Source organism: Accipiter gentilis, chromosome 11, assembly GCF_929443795.1.
Source record: "Accipiter gentilis chromosome 11, bAccGen1.1, whole genome shotgun sequence".
NCBI classification, from domain to species: domain Eukaryota; kingdom Metazoa; phylum Chordata; class Aves; order Accipitriformes; family Accipitridae; genus Astur; species Astur gentilis.
In genome coordinates this window covers 6,961,203-6,977,951 of record NC_064890.1, presented here as the reverse complement: position 1 = coordinate 6,977,951, position 16,749 = coordinate 6,961,203, and the positions used below count along the sequence as shown (strand labels likewise).

General features: G+C 38.0%; 1 protein-coding gene across 4 annotated transcripts in view; it reads left to right on the top strand.

Moving 5' to 3' along the window:
* Window positions 1-16,749, top strand: part of USP6NL (USP6 N-terminal like) — a 129,318-nt gene that overhangs the window by 100,558 nt on the left and 12,011 nt on the right. For 3 of the 4 annotated variants that reach the window (XM_049814436.1, XM_049814437.1, XM_049814435.1), the window contains 6 exons: window positions 361-409; window positions 2,260-2,380; window positions 7,132-7,226; window positions 9,951-10,016; window positions 10,105-10,204; window positions 12,817-12,969. In XM_049814436.1, the coding sequence (XP_049670393.1) occupies window positions 361-409; window positions 2,260-2,380; window positions 7,132-7,226; window positions 9,951-10,016; window positions 10,105-10,204; window positions 12,817-12,969 (584 nt within the window). The remainder of the gene's footprint in view (window positions 1-360; window positions 410-2,259; window positions 2,381-7,131; window positions 7,227-9,950; window positions 10,017-10,104; window positions 10,205-12,816; window positions 12,970-16,749) is intronic. The other variant, XM_049814438.1, reaches the window with a different exon arrangement.

Sequence of the window (16,749 nt, the reverse complement as noted above, 5' to 3'; positions counted from 1 at the left end):
TAACAGCTGCTAGTGTTCCGCAAGCACAGAAATCGGGTCTGGGGTGTTTAAAGTTTGGCATTTAGAATAAATCAGTTTTAAATGTAGCCCATTCTATGTTTGACTTTACGTGATCTGACACCATTGCCTTACAGGTATTTTTCTGAAACCTTTCAACATGTAAAACATCAGAAAAGTGCTAAATATAATGTTGGACTGAAATCAGAAGTGTATATCAGTGTGGTCTATCCTGTTCTTTAGTGCTAGACAAGGCAAATTGGGGAAACAGGTTTCCAAAATGTAGTTCACTACTTTTAGGTTTTTCTGGTTTTACAAAAGACAATATTATAGTATTTTCCTTTTCTACTCTTATTTTTCCAGGCAACAATCTTTATTCCATGTTTTAGCTGCATATTCCATATATAATACGGTAAGTTGTATACCTTCACACTTAAATATGGTTTCTCTGAACATGCTGTAAGATATTAACTTCAATTCTGTACCTTCTTTCTCCCTAAAACAAACCAAACCAAATATTTCTGAGAACTTTGGAAGTACATAGAAAGAAATTGTTTGTTGACATGTTTTGAGCTGCAGTTGAAATAAAGCATCTTGATTATGAGTATCTTATTGAAAAGACTGAACTGTGCATACAGTTCAACTAAAACCAAGTATTGTGTCTAATAAGAATAATGAATTTGTGCTGTGCTGGAGTTTTATACTAGTGATATTTTCCCCGTTACATTAATATGCCTCCCATTCATTTGAATGATGGGAAGGAAAACACACTGCAGAAAGATGCATGTTGGAGTAAACAGGCATATTTTATAACCTGGAGGATTATATTATTGGTAGTTCTCTCTTTCCATGCCAAATGGAAAACGGTTTTAAAGGTTGCATCATCTTTACTTAAGCCCTCGGTCTTGGCTGCAGTCCTGGATGAGGATTAGTTAGAGTGGGGTTTCCAGACTATATCATAAGGGTTAGAAACTTATGTATTTTGTAATGTCTTTTGGCTGTGTGCTAAAAATAGAAGAAACAGAAATGCTATCATGCCCGCATTTAACTGTGGTTTTAATGCACTACCCTCATTCCTTGTGCCCATTTTGGCCATTTTTGTACATCTTTCATTTTATATCCATCAGCAGCTCCCTAGAATTCAATATAAAAGTATGTAAAGTTAAGAAGAAGAAAGTGAAATTAAGCAGTTAGCCTAATTAAATACCACTTTGTTTCATTTTTCAAAGTTCTAGGAAATTTAACCTTTCTGTTAAAGGTTTCTGTCCTGTTTCAGTTTCTTTCTCCTCATAATTGTTGGCCTATAAAAGAACTGACATTGCTGGAATTTGTTGTCTTTCACTTGTTATGTTTTATTGTACAAATCTTTTCTTTGTAAGCAGATTTGACACACTGAGTAATAAAACTCTGGAAGGACCTTTATACATCTCCTATAGAACATTGGACTAGTATTTTTAAGTTGCGTGAAAAATATTGTTAAAATCAACTGTTAAAGTGTAATGATGGGAATTCTACAGTGAGGTTTTTATTTTGCACTTATGTTGTTGCATTTTTCCTCTTAATGTATAGCAGTTCTTATGCTTTGGTTTTATCTCTAGAGCAAAGTTCTGCTAAGAACATGTAAACCCGAAAAAAGTCATTCCACAATTAAGTAATTGTCCTTGCAAATACTTTATCAGCGGGTTTATCTGAGCAGCTAAATGATAGTGACAGTTGGTTCCTGCCATAAAAGTCAAAATTAATAGCAGCGGAAATACTCCGGTTTTGGAACAATAAAATTTTTTTCTTTGGGTTTATTACCTCTGCTTGCTATGGGCTGCTAAACTTGAGCAGGTTTATAGTTAGAGGTCACTCTTGAAAACTCCTGTGTTTAACACATGGTGCCCTGACTGTAAAGCAAAACAAAGCAAGACCCTGTCCCCCAAAAAAAACCCAAATTACAACTAAATGGAAAACACATCCATTCGGAGAATAAGATGATGAAATTATTAGTACTGACAAGGATTTTGTGCATCAGTGGAGGGTTCTAATGGACAGTCAAGACTTCCAGTTTATTTTTCATTTGGAGCGTTATGCATCATCCCTTCTATCAATATTTTAAGTATTGAGTATGCTTGGTGGTGTCATAATTAGGGAACTTAGGCCATCAGACAGGCATCCTCTTTCCCCCTCTAGCTCAAGGAAAAACTAATTGCTAAGGTTAACCTTAGTTATGAGGCTTTTGTTTTCAGTGTTTTAATATTTTCACTGTCTGATTTTCAGGAGGTTGGATACTGTCAGGGAATGAGCCAGATCACAGCTTTACTCCTTATGTACATGAATGAAGAAGATGCCTTCTGGGCCTTGGTGAAACTTCTCTCTGGTCCCAAGCATGCTATGCATGGTATGGAGTTTCATGTCACTTAGTATGTATTAGGTGTCAACCTGCCTTATTTAAGTTGTAAATTATTTGAAAATGGAACTATGCTCTTCTGTCTGTATAGTCAAAATAAGACATAATGGGAGCTTTATACTGGGGGGCTATTGGATGTCACTGGAGCTCTCACCCATAATGGTAAGTCATTTTTTGAATATGTGATATCTTTGAAATAGTTCTTAATGACAATCAGATGGTTTCCTTTCCTCTTAATCTCTCAGGGAATGTAACCAATTGAAAGCTGGTTATGTAGAGATCTACATAGTAATAAAATAGTAGTGGAAACTTAATACAGAATGTGTTAAATAATACTGTGGCTGTGCTATCATTTGGCAGGACAGGCATCTATAGTAAAAAATGGACTTGTATCTAGGCATTAAGTTTGGGTTTTTTGGTTTTCTCTGCCACGTACAGTATTTCCTGGTCTCACGGTCTTGTTCCTTTTATGTTATTGATAGTCCTCTCTTTCCATGCCAGATTTACTATGATCTATGCATATTCCATGGCTATTGGTATGGAACAACTCCAGGAATTCCAACATCTTTTGTAGATGTTAGTGATGTGGTGATTCAGAAAAGCTGTCTTTCTTGGAAGTCTGAAGAAGTAAATATTATCTAGAACTTAGGCTTTTTAGCAAATTTCCAACAAGCTCTATCTCATTTTCCCTGTTTAAGACTTTTTCATACTGTGATATCTTTTGGCTTTTCAGTGTTTTTGGATGTTCTCCACCCCCAAGATGAAGTGCTAGTTGGTTATTTTTTTGTTTATACTTCTGCAAAGCTATCACCTTTTAAAAAACCCAAAAAGTGCAATCTCACATGAGGATCAGTGTCATAAGTGACATTCTGAATTCATCATGAGTCAAAGACTTGCTTGGAGCTTTACACAATGATAACACAGACTAAAAGCATCTTACAAAAAAATCTATAAATTTAATAATAAACAAGAGCTATGCAACTACAACTGTGTAGAATGTTGAGCTCCTCAAAGCTCATAGAAAATTTTAGGTATTTGGGGGAGTAAGTCTAAATCAAGTCATTATATACCAAATCCGTTGATCTAGTTTTGATACATGGGAGCTTTGCATAGGCATAGTTGCCTTTTTAAGATGCTGTACAGTGTTAAACAGGATTTTAAAACTTTCCAGTTTTTATGTCTCAGTGTTTTGTTCATTTTGTCCATTTGTCACTTTTTTTTTAAAAAACAGGAAAGCGTCCTAACCTTGCAATGTCATGCTAATGGAGAACTCTTAACGTGAATTTCTCAGGCTGATACTTGTAGTCATCATTTGAACTTGCTGTGATGAACAAAAGGGCTCATATGGTAGCTGGTGATGGACTTACGCAGGCAGATGTGTGCTTGTGTACGTATGGGAGTCAGCACGCTGCTTGCGTAACTGTTACTGGATACCCCATTCAGGCCTCCCTCTCGCCTTCCTTCATTCCTTCCCTTCTTTCCACCCCGAGTTACAGGGCACACACCTGTTTAGTGATTAGAGAGGGAAGGAGGGAGCTTTGAGTAGCCTCAGGCTTGATGAGTTCCTCCACAAGGGCATACGAACCATCATGCCGTAGGTTTATACACACATTGAAGCTGTCTTGGCAACATCTGTTAAGAAAGTTTGCATTTATAGATATGCTGACAAAACCTTAATTATAACTCAAATGTTCCAAATTTATCATTTGTTAAATGTTACCAACCTGATCTAAGGTCCTGCTTTCAGCAAGTTGGACCAGATAATCTCCAGAAGTCCCCTCCAACCTAGATTTCCTATGATTCTTTGAATGTATGTGTTTTAAGTGAGTTTATGCCACAGTGCAGAATTACTGTAAATATCACTGTAGATTCTGGAAGGGAAACTTTAAAACTGACTTAACTGGTGTCATCTAACTGCACTTTTTCTGTATTTTTTGGGGAAAGTAGTTTCAAGCACTGTTTGCCAACTGTTCTTCATAGACAGATTTTCATCTGTTTTTCTCTTCTGCTTGTGATCTGGAAACCTGGAATGCTTTTTGAGTGCAACCCGTGTGTCTCAGATACATAGCCAGACTAACTTCTAGCACAAACCACTGGAAATCAAGGGGTGAATTTGGCCTCTGTGAGGTTTTTGTAATGTATGGATAATGTGAAGTCTCTAAATGATAAAATACAGGTACCTGACCCTGAAAATGGTTTAGGTTTTTGAAAGCTCTTTCCATTGGGGTTTTTGTCGTCCTAAAAATTCAAGATAATGAGTTGGTAGATATAAATTGAAAGAACTTCCTATGGAAAAAGCACCTTTGAATGTTATTAATGATGGCTAATTAGCTTTGATGTAGTCATTCACTGTTTAGATTAAGAAAAAAAGCCCAAACACCTCGCCTATATAGCAAAATTTCCTAATATGCAACCTGACATTTAAGTATGATAGAATGTGCATTTGTATCTATGAAATACTAAACCTGTGTGAAATTGAGATAGTAAATCTTGCAGTTTAGTGACCATGTACTGAATTACATATTTGGTAACTAGAGTTTTCTTTTTGGTTTGGGACTTTTTAGGGATTCTTTTGGTTTTTTTGAAGTGACATGTGTTCTGTGTTCATACTTTTCCCAGTTTCCATACTGTCTATCATTTAGAAGTAAAAACTGTTGAGGGGTTTTTGTAGCCTTTTTTAATCCTAAGAATATGGGATTGCTGTACCAGACCTATTTAACTCAGTGTCCTGTGTCTGATAGTGACCAGCAACAGATGGTCAGTGAAGTGTCGAGATTAAGGCAACCAAGAATCAACACTGTCTGGAAAATGTGTTAGAGGCTGAAAGAATTTCTGGATGAGCTTCTTGAGATGGAAATTTGTTTTGCCTTTAATAGTCTCCAGTAGACTCTTCATTTGTTCTTCCATTTTTGTTTTGGCTTTGTCACACAATGGTTTCTTGATGATGCCCTCTAGATTTTGCCTTAGAGAAGACAGTGAATATTCATAACCTGTACGCTGCTGGCACTTGGTGGTATTTCCCCTTAGCTGTTTCTTTACTGCAGGCTGATCAGCCATAGCGTTTTAATCTGTTCTTGACATAGAAGTGGTTGTATACTTTGATAATTTCTGACTTCTTGCCTTTTCCAAATTTTCCAATACTCTTTCAGGGTGGCTGGGACTTGACTGTTCACAGTGCAGACACATGGCACGTGTCAAATAGCTTAGGTCCCAGCACAAACTCCTATGCAACTTCGTAGGTGAAGCCTTTTTGTCTTTTTTATTTTACGATCTTTTAACTCATTGGATTAGCTGCTTTAGGAGATGGACTGAAGAGATGAAGCTACTTCAGTGATAGACTCTATTAAGTACTTTTGTAAGTCAAATCAGGCAATGCCCACTGCTTTTTGTGCCTACATGCTCGCTGATTTCTTCTAGGAAGCCCAGTAGATTTAAAAGACATGACCTCTCTTTGTAAAAAACATGTTGACTCTTCTCTGGTGCATTGCATCCATCTGGATGTCCACTTACCACAACTTTCTTTGTTATGGTTTCTGTTAGTTTCCTCTCAGAGTATTGGCCTACATATTGGACCAATACTGGACTGAAAACTAGTCTAAGAAAAGCTGACATCATGTCATCCACTTTCCAGGCTCCTGGTATTTTAAGCAAGAGGTTTCACAGAATCGGTATTTCAGCTAGATGATCTTTGAGTTCTTTTAGAGCTGTTTAGTGTTCTGACTTGGGAACTTTCCCAGTATCTTAAATGCAAAAATTTAACTTGTTTTTATTCTTGACTTTATCTTCTCTGGGCACTTCTAAAAATCTTCACAGACTGTTGAACCTACAAATTCTCTGTCACGCTTTCTGTTTCCAAGGTGTTTGAAAATAGGTCTATTAGTATTTTTTAATGTCTTTTGTAAGTTGTTTTTTGGGGGGAGGCTTGTTTTTCATGTTTTTCTACTGCCAGTGTTTGATCATCTCTGTTTTTCTGATCTGAACACAGCTTCAGCTTTTTGAAGGATCTTCTTTGAATGGTTTCTTTTCCTGCTGTGTAGCTGTACTAGCTTTCCTTTACATTTCAAGTTTTTTGGCTAGTATTACATGTTTGCTCTGAGCCTTTTTTTTAAACTCTGCTGATAACTCAATTGGAAGGGCATCTTAGTGCTTTTCTTTTCCAGTGTATGATCACTAAAGCTATTCAAGATTTTTAATGTGCCCTTAGTTTCAGTTGTATGAGCTCACAATCTTTACTTATAGTATATATTCATACTTGTATTGGTAGAATATCCCTCTTCTTTTTTTTATGGCCTTTTCTTCAGTGCTGATGGTTCTAGTAGCTGCCTATGCTCTTTGCCCTTCTATCATGGATTTGCTGGGCATAATCCTGATTTATGTCTTTTTGGCTTTTAAAAGTTTTAGTTGGTGTGGTTGTGGGGTTTTTGTTTTGTTTTTTAAAGGATAATTATAAATTTGGTTTCTCCATGAACTTATAGTGGGTAGACTAACATAAGACTGATGGTTGTGCTGTTATGTACCATTACTAAACTAATAGTAGTCACTAAAGGAGCGTATTTATGTTTTGCTGTAGTCATCTAGGCAGGAGTATGCGCGTATCTGTATGTGGACATAATACTGCTATGAACATCTATTCAGATCCAGTGGTCATACAGAAGGATAATGTTCTCAGAGGTCTGAATGCCTTTTTGTAATATCATTTTTATTATACATACACCTGTTACATCGTCAACTTCTTTTCTTAGGTTTTTTTATTCCTGGTTTTCCAAAACTGTTGAGGTTTCAAGAACATCATGACAAAATACTGAAAAAATTTTTGTCCAAACTTAAGCAGCATTTGGTAAGTATTTATATCACAATAAAAGCATTTGTAATTTACAGCTTGCTACCTTGTTTCAGTTCAGGTTAACACACTAGGTTAAGAATACCTCAAACCTCAGAAAAAAATGCAAAGCTCTAAGAGGCAAAAGCGCTGTTATTTTCATTATAGACAAAGTTATGGTGCACCTTGGCAGAGTTATGATAAAATTGGATCCTAAGTGTAAGAAAATTGGGTGTCTGTCTCACTTTTGACCTCTGAGTTGAGGAAAATATGTGGTCCTTCTACCTGGACTTGAACAAACTGCTGTATAGCAAGCTGATGTTAAAACATTTTATCAGGAGTTTATAGTGTGTAGAGCTTTGTGGCTCATCTCTGGACAGAGGTGACTTTGCAACCAACCAGGTTTAGTCTCTGTTTAAAAAATAACCTTTATAAGAGGACTTAATGGTCCTTTTAAAATTTGCACATACTCAGTAGTATTTTCACAAAGCTGAAAGTTGAGTGTTGTCCCTTCTAATGCTCTTGAATAGGTAATAATATGCTCTTTATTTTTTTGCTAATATTGGCTGTATTTATTCTAAGGAACAAATTCTTTTTGGGAGAAAAATGCCCTTCCAATAGTCATCAAGAATTTTCTTTTACAATCACATTGGTTCTGCCAGAATCCATCTCCAAGTCTTAAAAGGTAGCGTAAATGATGCCCAGTTGCAGCAACATCATCTAAGAGTGATAGCTGCTCTACAAACATTACATTCCCAGGACTATATTACTTTCTGTTTAGTATTTTATCTCCTTACAAAAAGAAAAAAAAGACAATTTGGGAGCAGACGAGCACCTTGGCAATGATGAATTGCATCTAATGTGTGCCTGTTGTATTATAAAATAGAATTTCATGTGTTTTTTTAACAACATGCTGTAAGACCTGCTCATAATATGGAAATAGGCAGATCTGGTTAGGAAAAAAATGAATCTTCTATTAAAAGGTCAAGTCAAAATTAGTCATGCAAGACGATCTTATCATATTTAAAAAATATCAAGACCAGTTCTGTAACTAACTTGACTCTGAAATGAAAGTTGCAGATTTAGTTTTTACAGTATGTGCAAGCTGATGGTTCTTGTATGCAGTCTTATTCTCATTTTTGAGGTTCACATTTTAGGAACAAAATACAAAATAATCCCAAGAAGATTGGGTGGTTTTAACAGTAAATGGTAAATGGCCCTTACACTTTCCAAAAATCCAAAAGTAATTATATGTCATTGAGGTGATATAACCTGAGGCTGGCACGTTATTAAATTTTGTATATTGCTTACATACCTCTTATTACTGCATTTAATAATCAAGAAGTTTTTTTCTGTCTTCCATCCCTGTGACTCATCTCCCCCCCCACCTTGGGTCACTTGAAAAAGAAAGTTTCAGAAAAGTGCAGTAAGTTGCTTTAGTAACTGAAAAAGCTAGTTTAAATAAAATGCTTTGATAGCTCCCTTCTGAGGGAGTTCTTGGCCACTTGTTTAGAGGGATCCAGAAGACATTCACTCTCTCTATATATTTGCTATTTATTTTTCTTTTCAGTTTTAAATCAGAACTTAATTTTATTTTTGTGTGAATTACTTTAGTGGCATTAAATTTAATAGCAGTCAGGTTTTTTATCAGGGAAAGGCATGGTCCATTATATCTGTCTTTCAGTAGGCTGATGGCCATTCTTGCAGGTTAGAAAAGTCTCAAAATAAGGTGGGTTTTTGTTCTGTCTGCTTTTTTAAAAGACTCTCAAAATGAAAATCTCAAAGATTATTTCAATTATATTAAGAATTATTTTTCCTCATTTCTTACTGTGAATGTGTCACTAAGATGAGCCTGTTTTAATTCCCGGAAAGATGAAGGCAAAGCCTGCAGATAAGCCAGAGGGATTTGGACCATTGTTTATTCAGTGTTTGTATAATTGAAATTTTTAGATTTGGTCCATTGCTTAATCAGGGTTTGTAAATTGGAAATTTTTGGAAAAGATGAACATGGCAAGCAATAGAATGTGATGTTATCCCAAAGTTAAAATTCAGAATTTCTTAACTTTTCAACTTTTACTGTGGCTTTTCCTCTAACTGTGCAAAGAACTTTGAAGAGCTCCATGAAACTGCAAAGAAGCTTTAGCCATCTTTGAATGGGGTGGCATACCAGATGGACCATCTATGCCGTAGGGGTAATTAGGCCCTTAATTAAGGAATGAAATTCCTTATCAGTCTAAGTGCTGTTCTGAGGTCCTGGGTTTGAAGAATTTGATTGTTTTAGGCTGATTTCTGGTAGATAAATACTCTTGTCACAAAATCTGTTCAACCTTTGGTGTGAATTGGCAACCTTGCTATAGAGAAATGAAAGACTAAATGGACTCAGTGCCTGAACTTTGGTTGCTCCAGAATATCTTTCTTTCTTTTTTTTTTTTTTTTTTTTTTCTTGAGAGAGGGTTTAATCCTCTGCTACCTCTGTCCCAAGAATAAGATGGAGGTCCAAGATGTGTTAATACCTCTGCATCTCTGAATGCATCTTTCTTCAGGTGGTGAAGCTGATGACAAAAAAATATAAAAGACAGAAATTGTATTTGTTGGATTGAAGTAGCAGTGTTTCATGTAGTTATATTAATTCTTTGTGGTGAGTATTGGGTACATTGGCCACAAGGTGAAAATGTTTTTTTCATGGGCAGTGCAAGGCATTACTTGATTTTTGCGAGTATTTTTAAACTGCGGTTTTTACAGGACTCCCAGGATATGTCCACTAGCTTTTACACAACAAAGTGGTTTTTCCAGTGTTTCCTTGATCGTGTGAGTATGTTTTTCATTTTCTATTTCTGTTTTTAATTGTGACTTGGGACAAACTGTTTCACAGAGTTGCCTGATTGTGTCGTTGCAGACTCCCTTTACATTAAGCCTCAGGATATGGGATATCTACATACTTGAAGGAGAGCGGATTCTCACTGCTATGTCTTACACAATTCTGAAACTACACAGAAGTAAGAAATCTCTCAAGCATTTGAATGCTGAACAGATTCAGCTGGTGGTGGTCTTATTTTGTGTACCTTGACCTTGTGTGAAAATCTTAGTTTCCCATTTGCCTTGTGCTATTTCTAACAGGTATTTTTCTTTCCTAATGCACAAAAAAATCAAAAATCTTTGTTTTATTAATGTGTGTGTTGTGGGCTGACCCTGGCTGGATGCCAGGTGCCCACCAAGCCGCTCTATCACTCCCCTCCTCAGCAGGATGGGGTGGGGAGAGAAAAGAAGATGGAAAAAACTTGTAAGTCAAGATAAAGATAAAGGCAGTTTAGTAAAGCAAAAGCTGCATGTGGAAACAAAGGAAAACGAAAGATTTCTTCTCTACTTCCCATCCACTTCCCTGGAAGCAGAGCTTCGATATAGGTAGTGGTTTCTCCAGAAGACAAACGTCGTAACAACGAATGTCCCTGCCTCCTCCTCCTTTCTCTTAGCTTTTGTTGCTGAGCAGCCACCATATGGTGTGGAATATCCCTTTGGCCAGTTTGGGTGGGCTGTCCTGGCTGTGTCCCCTCCCAAGATCTTGCCCAGCCCCAGCCTGCCGGTGAGGGGGGCGAAAATGTTGGAGAGACAGCCTCGATGCTGTGCGAGCGCTGCTCAGCAGTAGCCAAAACACTGGGGTGTTATCAACACCTTTCTAGCTACCAATACGGAGCACAGCACTATGAGGGGTGCTGTGGGGAAAATTAACTCCATCTCAGCCAGACCCAATACAGTGTGATTGCCAGAGAAAAATACTTATTACAGTAAGAAATTTTTTTAAACATCGACATGAGGTGAGCTGTATTGCTGATTAAACAATGGAGAAAAAATATTGTAGTTCCACATTTTGGAAATGGCTTGTTAGCCCCTACAGGATTTAAATTAATCTCAAAAGTGCACAAAGAACCCAGAGTATGCCACTAAGTGCCTGAAAGTCTTATCAGCAAACAACTCAGCAATGAGGAATCATATGTCTCTCTCTATGCTGTTGTTTGTCCGAGAATGTAATTAAAATTCAGAATTTCTGTAGTCTGCCTGGATGGCCTTCTCTTCCATCTCTTGCCTTTGGGTAAAGTAAAATTTGAGATTCTGAACAGAAGAATTGGCCAAAGCATTTATGCCTGGTTCCCCTAAGTGGTTTAGCACCTTAAGTTCTGAAGGATCCAAAAAGCTTTTGAGGACGGATGTTAGCTTCTAAATATACTTGAGCATTTCTCAGGGCGATACCTTGTAGCTCGAGTTTGATAGTCTTGCTCTGGGACTTTAGCTTTCTTAGTGAAATCATTTAACTCGATGTAAATTCAGAGGTCTGCATGGAGCCTGCAGAATTGATGTCTTAATTTGCATGCTAGTTTACCCTCCTTGAACTGTGGTGATATTACCTCACTGTCTCACTAGGGTGTATTCATTAGTTTGTTCATAAACTGCTTTGAAAAATGAAAAAGGTTACTTTTTTAATTATTGTACTTAAGAAAGCTAAACATTTAGAGGCAAATTGTTAGGCTTAGCATTTTGGGTTTTTTTCTTTATTTGCAAATAGACATCTGCTTGAATATTTATTTTTATTTTTTTTATTCACCACTCTTTTCATGAGAAGACCTGAGGAAAAAGTCTGAGTGCAGGTTTGCTTGCTTGACAAGTACGTAGCAACTTCTTCCATGATTAAAACACCGAGAGTACCTTATGGCAGCAGAGAAGAGATTGGAGGACTGGCAGAGAAGGTGGCAGAAGACAACTCTGATTTGTTTTTCAGTCTCTTGTCTACCCTTAAAAACTTTAATAGTATAGCTATCCAGTCAAAGTGCCATTGTGGAATACATGCCAAGAGCATTTTTATTACAGTGCAAAAAGATTTTTTTATGGTTTCTGTATGGAAATTGTACGTTCTGGAGCTTTTGATGGCATACATATGCTTAAAGAAGTTACATAGTTACACAGTTGCAGACTTGAAAGCCACATAGGTTTGTGTGGGAAACACGGCCTTACTGCTGTGTAGAAAGGGAAAGAAAAATAATCTGATAACTGTAAAATGACTTTCAAAGTATGACCTGAATTTGATTGAAGTAGCAAAAAGTACCTGAATTTTCAGAGAGCCTGAAGCAATGGTTCTGAAGTGTGAACTGCCATCATCATTTCATTGGAAGTTAATTCAGTTGTGAATGAAGATACTGTAAATACAAATCTTCAAAACGTTTTACTGCTTTTCAAAGCTCTTAATAAGAGAGATGATGTATGTTTTACAGATCTACAGCAGTATTTTGTAAGCAAAGGATGCAGGCTGAAAAATAAAGACCTGGCGCTGTTGGACATAAGGCTGAGGGAGGGTGACTTGTAGTTAGTTTTCTGAAGATGCCCCTTCTTGAAAAACATTGTCCTAAGTAGAGAATGATAAGTAGAAAGTACTTCCATGCTGATTTGCAAGTGAATTTTTAATGCATTTTATAGATTTCTGGTGTAAAATTCTGTTACCTGCTTAATTAGGAATTGTTTCTCATTCTACTTTGAAAACAAAAGCATCTAATGTCTTAAGTGCATTTTCCAATGTCCATAATCAAGATATTTTAATGTATAATAATTTCTTCTTATATAGAGCATCTGATGAAATTACAAATGGAAGAGCTTGTAGAATTTCTGCAGGAGTCTTTAGCCAAGGATTTCTTCTATGAAGATGACTTTGTAATAGACCAGCTCCAAAATTCTCTATCAGAATTGAAACGGGCAAAGCTGGATTTACCAGTTGCTGGTAAGAAACTTGAACATATGCAGATTTAGATGTTTGGAGCTATTCACACATTGTCCATTTTTAAAGTGTTAATTCATGCCATTAAAAATTGTGCAAATATTTATCTCTTCATCACTGTGTAGGTTTTAGTTCTTGTTTTGTTGTTGTTTTGGTTTGGTTTTTTTCTCAAAAAAACCCCCATTTTACAGTTTAAAATCAACACCTTTCATTTCATGAGTTTGCTCTTTTTTTGGTGTTTTGTTTACTGGTTGTAAGCTAGTGGCAAAGCACTTTAAAACATCCTGTGTCTTGATAATTTTATTAACTTGGATTTATGAAATCTTTAAGATAGGAGATTAAATATCAAGCTTTCAAATTATTTCAAGCAACAGTGTTGCCTGAGAATCCAGTCTGTTCTGTAGCTTGTTTAGCTATGGAACAAACTTCAGGTCAAGTAGTTTCTTCTGTTAGTCAAATCCAGATTTTTAATTGTTTGCAGGTGATAGACCTTCTGGGTGTTTAACTGAATCGTTTTCTTTGTTTCTTCTCAGCCTTTGTGTTTGTGCTTTTTGGTTGCAGAGCGGAGGTGGTTGTTTCGTGGGGCACTAGTTAACAAAATGTGTACAGGATCTCTTCTTCCTGTATTAAGATTCTGTTATCTTTTCTGTGCCTACCTCCACAATCTTTAGTTAGAATTTTTCTTGCGATTATTCAGAGTCCTTTTTCTTTATGCTTGCTAATTGTAAAATAGTATGTGAGAAAAAGAATATGTCTTTTAAAATTTTAAAAGTATGGCAGAAATTACCTTAAAATACATTTATTAAGTTGCTATGATTAGCTTTCAGAGTTAAGAAGTGTCAGAATAAAGCTTGCCTATGTAGCATTGTTGTGACATTTTTTTCCTGAAGCTCTTTCATTAATGAACTTAATTCTTCTGTTTCTGTAGACCTTATTTGTTGCATGCAGTATTGGCCTGTTTCAGGACTACTCATCACAAATAGATAGCTGTTTCGTCTGTTTCTTCAGCAGATCTGTACCTATGGAGTACAAACACTCTCTGTACATTTGTTTCCTATTGTCTTGGCTTCTTGTCAGAGTTTCTCATTTCTCTTGCTCCCTGTTCCTGTGTGTTGCCCTTTTTCTGATTTTCTATAACATTCCTCCAGTACGCTTTCTCCCACCCACAATAGGTCTAAGTCTAGTTCCTGCTCTTGTCTTTTCATCTGCTCAGTCTTCTTGGTCCTTCTCATCTACAGACTGTGTTCTGTGAGTCTGCATTTCTTCTCCATGTTACTATGTGCATTGCTGCTTCCCCTTTCTAATCCCAGCCCTCCCATCCTGCCTTCACCCCATCCTTTTTCCACAAGCTAGGTTTCAGTCTTGACTTATTCTTCAGAGCAAGTTGCTGTTTACAGCACTAATCTTCAGCTGCATGCTTTGTCAGATATCTTGTCACAGCTGATGCTTGGTCATGGTGACTAGATGTAAGCAAATATGTCAATGGGGAAGTTTGTCTTTTAGCATCAGTTCCACTCCATCATGTTAAAGGAAGATAGAACATGAGAGTGCTTTCTGTTAAATTTTAAATACAGAGTTCTCTGTGATTATGTTTGAACGGTGATGGGATTATCCCCCAAAACTTTTTATTGCTTGTAGATGGGTAGATTTTTCATGGATGTAGTAAAGTAAATCTCATCAGTGAGAAGTTTCTAGTTTCTACTTGAAACTGTGGTAGCTGAAGAGTTGGGAAAGATTTTTCTAGTTTGATACATGGTGGAGTTAATGTATCTTCCAGCCCAGAAAATCACATGCATGTAACTCGTGTTGAGAGTTTCTGTAGAAAATACAGAATTTACTGGAAATTTTCTTGATGGAAAAAACCAACATTAAGGCAAACAGTCTGTTCCTAACTTATTTATGTTTTAAGGCTTTTCTTTTGGGAGAATGTAAAATGCCTTCAAGTGAAATTTTGTTTGAGAGTGCTCTGGATTTTCACAGAAAATTGAAGGAGGCTTTAGGTGATGTAAGAGCCATCTACCTTGCAATGCAGTAACAGAAAGTGAGACACAAGGAGTCGTCTTGTGGAGACCAACAGCAAAGGGTAGTGAGTGTATCTTCTTTCTGAGACAGTTTGGCAATGGAATGCAAGTTGTTTGGTTTCATACTGTGTACACTCAAGTGTAACTTCTGGTATGGCTAGCTGACAGGACGGTAATTGTTTTGAGCCATATTGGTTAGTTCTTTTGGATAGCTAAAGCAACATCAATGACAATAAAATGTCGTCTGTCTGTCCACGTCTCCCTGCGCCCACCCCCCTGCTGTGAATGAGGGAGGTTTAAAATTAAAATAGGAAAAGCAAAGCCAAAGTGAAGTATATTTTGGTGCTGGATGAGGAATTGAGCTTTTTTCTTTTTAATTTCAAAGTAGCCTGGGAAGGCCTCTCTGTGTGGTATATTTTTGCCAGGCATAAATGGGAACATTGCTTAACCTTTCACAAGATAAATCTAGCTGATTTGTCTGCTGTTATCTGTAGTTGAGTGAGGTTGCCTCATTTGTTCTTCATGTGAATTTGACAAACCTCTGATTTTTTTTTTAAATTTTTTTTTTTTTATTTTCCCACTCTGTTCATTTTGGTTTTACTAATCACCGTCTCCAGGCAATAGTATTTTTCTACAGGTTCTGAGCATTCTCTGGACATTCAGCTTTGCTCATGTGTTGTGTGGTGTGTTGACCCTGGGTGGACACCATGTGCCCACCGGAGCCACTCTATCACTCCCCTCCTAAGCTGGACAGGGGAGAGAAAATATAGCAAAAGGCTCATGAGTCAAGATAACGATAGGGAGAGATCATTCGCCAGTTACTGTCATGGGCAAAACAGACTCGACTTGGGGGAACTAGCTGAATTTATTACCAATCAAATCAGAGCAGGAGGATGAGAAATAAAACCAAATCTTAAAAACACCTTCCTCCTACCCCTCCCTTCTTTCCAGATGCAACTTCACTCCCAAATTCTCTACCTCTTCCCTGTCCAGTTGTGCAGGGGGATGGGGAGTAGGAGTTGGGGTCAGTTCATCACATGTTGTCTCTGCTGCTCCTTCCTCAGGGGCAGGACTCCTCACTCTTCCCCTGCTCCACCGTGGGGTCCCTCCCACAGGAGACAGTCCTCCATGAACTTCTCCAATGTGGGTCCTTCCCATGGGCTGCAGTTCTTCATGAACTGCTCCACAGTGGGTCCCTTCCACGGGCTGCAGTCCTTCAGGCACAGACTGCTCCAGCGTGGGTCCCCTGTGAGGTCACAAGTCCTGCCAGCAAACCTGCTCCAGTGTGGGCTCCTCTCTCCACGGGGCCATGGGTCTTGCCAGGAGCATTCTCCAGCACGGGCTTCCCATGGGGTCACAGCCTCCTTCGGGCATCCCTCTGCTGTGACATGGGGTCATCCCCGGGCTGCAGGTGGAGATCTGTTCCCCCATGGACCTCCCTGGGCTGCAGGGGGACAGCCTGCCTCACCATGGTCTTCCTCACGGGCTGCAGGGGAATCCCTGCTCCGGCACCTGGAGCATCTCCTCCTCCTCCTTCTTCACTGTCCTGGGGGTCTGCAGGGCTGTTCCTCTCACATGTTCTCGCTCCTCTGTCTGGCTGTGGTTTCTGTTCTGCCACAACTATTCCCCTTCTTAAATCTGTTCTCCCAGAGGCGCTACCACCGTCGCTGATGGGCTCGGCCTTGGCCAGCGGCAGGTCCGTCTTGGAGCCGGCTGGCTTTGGCTCTGTCAGACATGGGGGAAGCTTCTAGCAGCTTCTCAC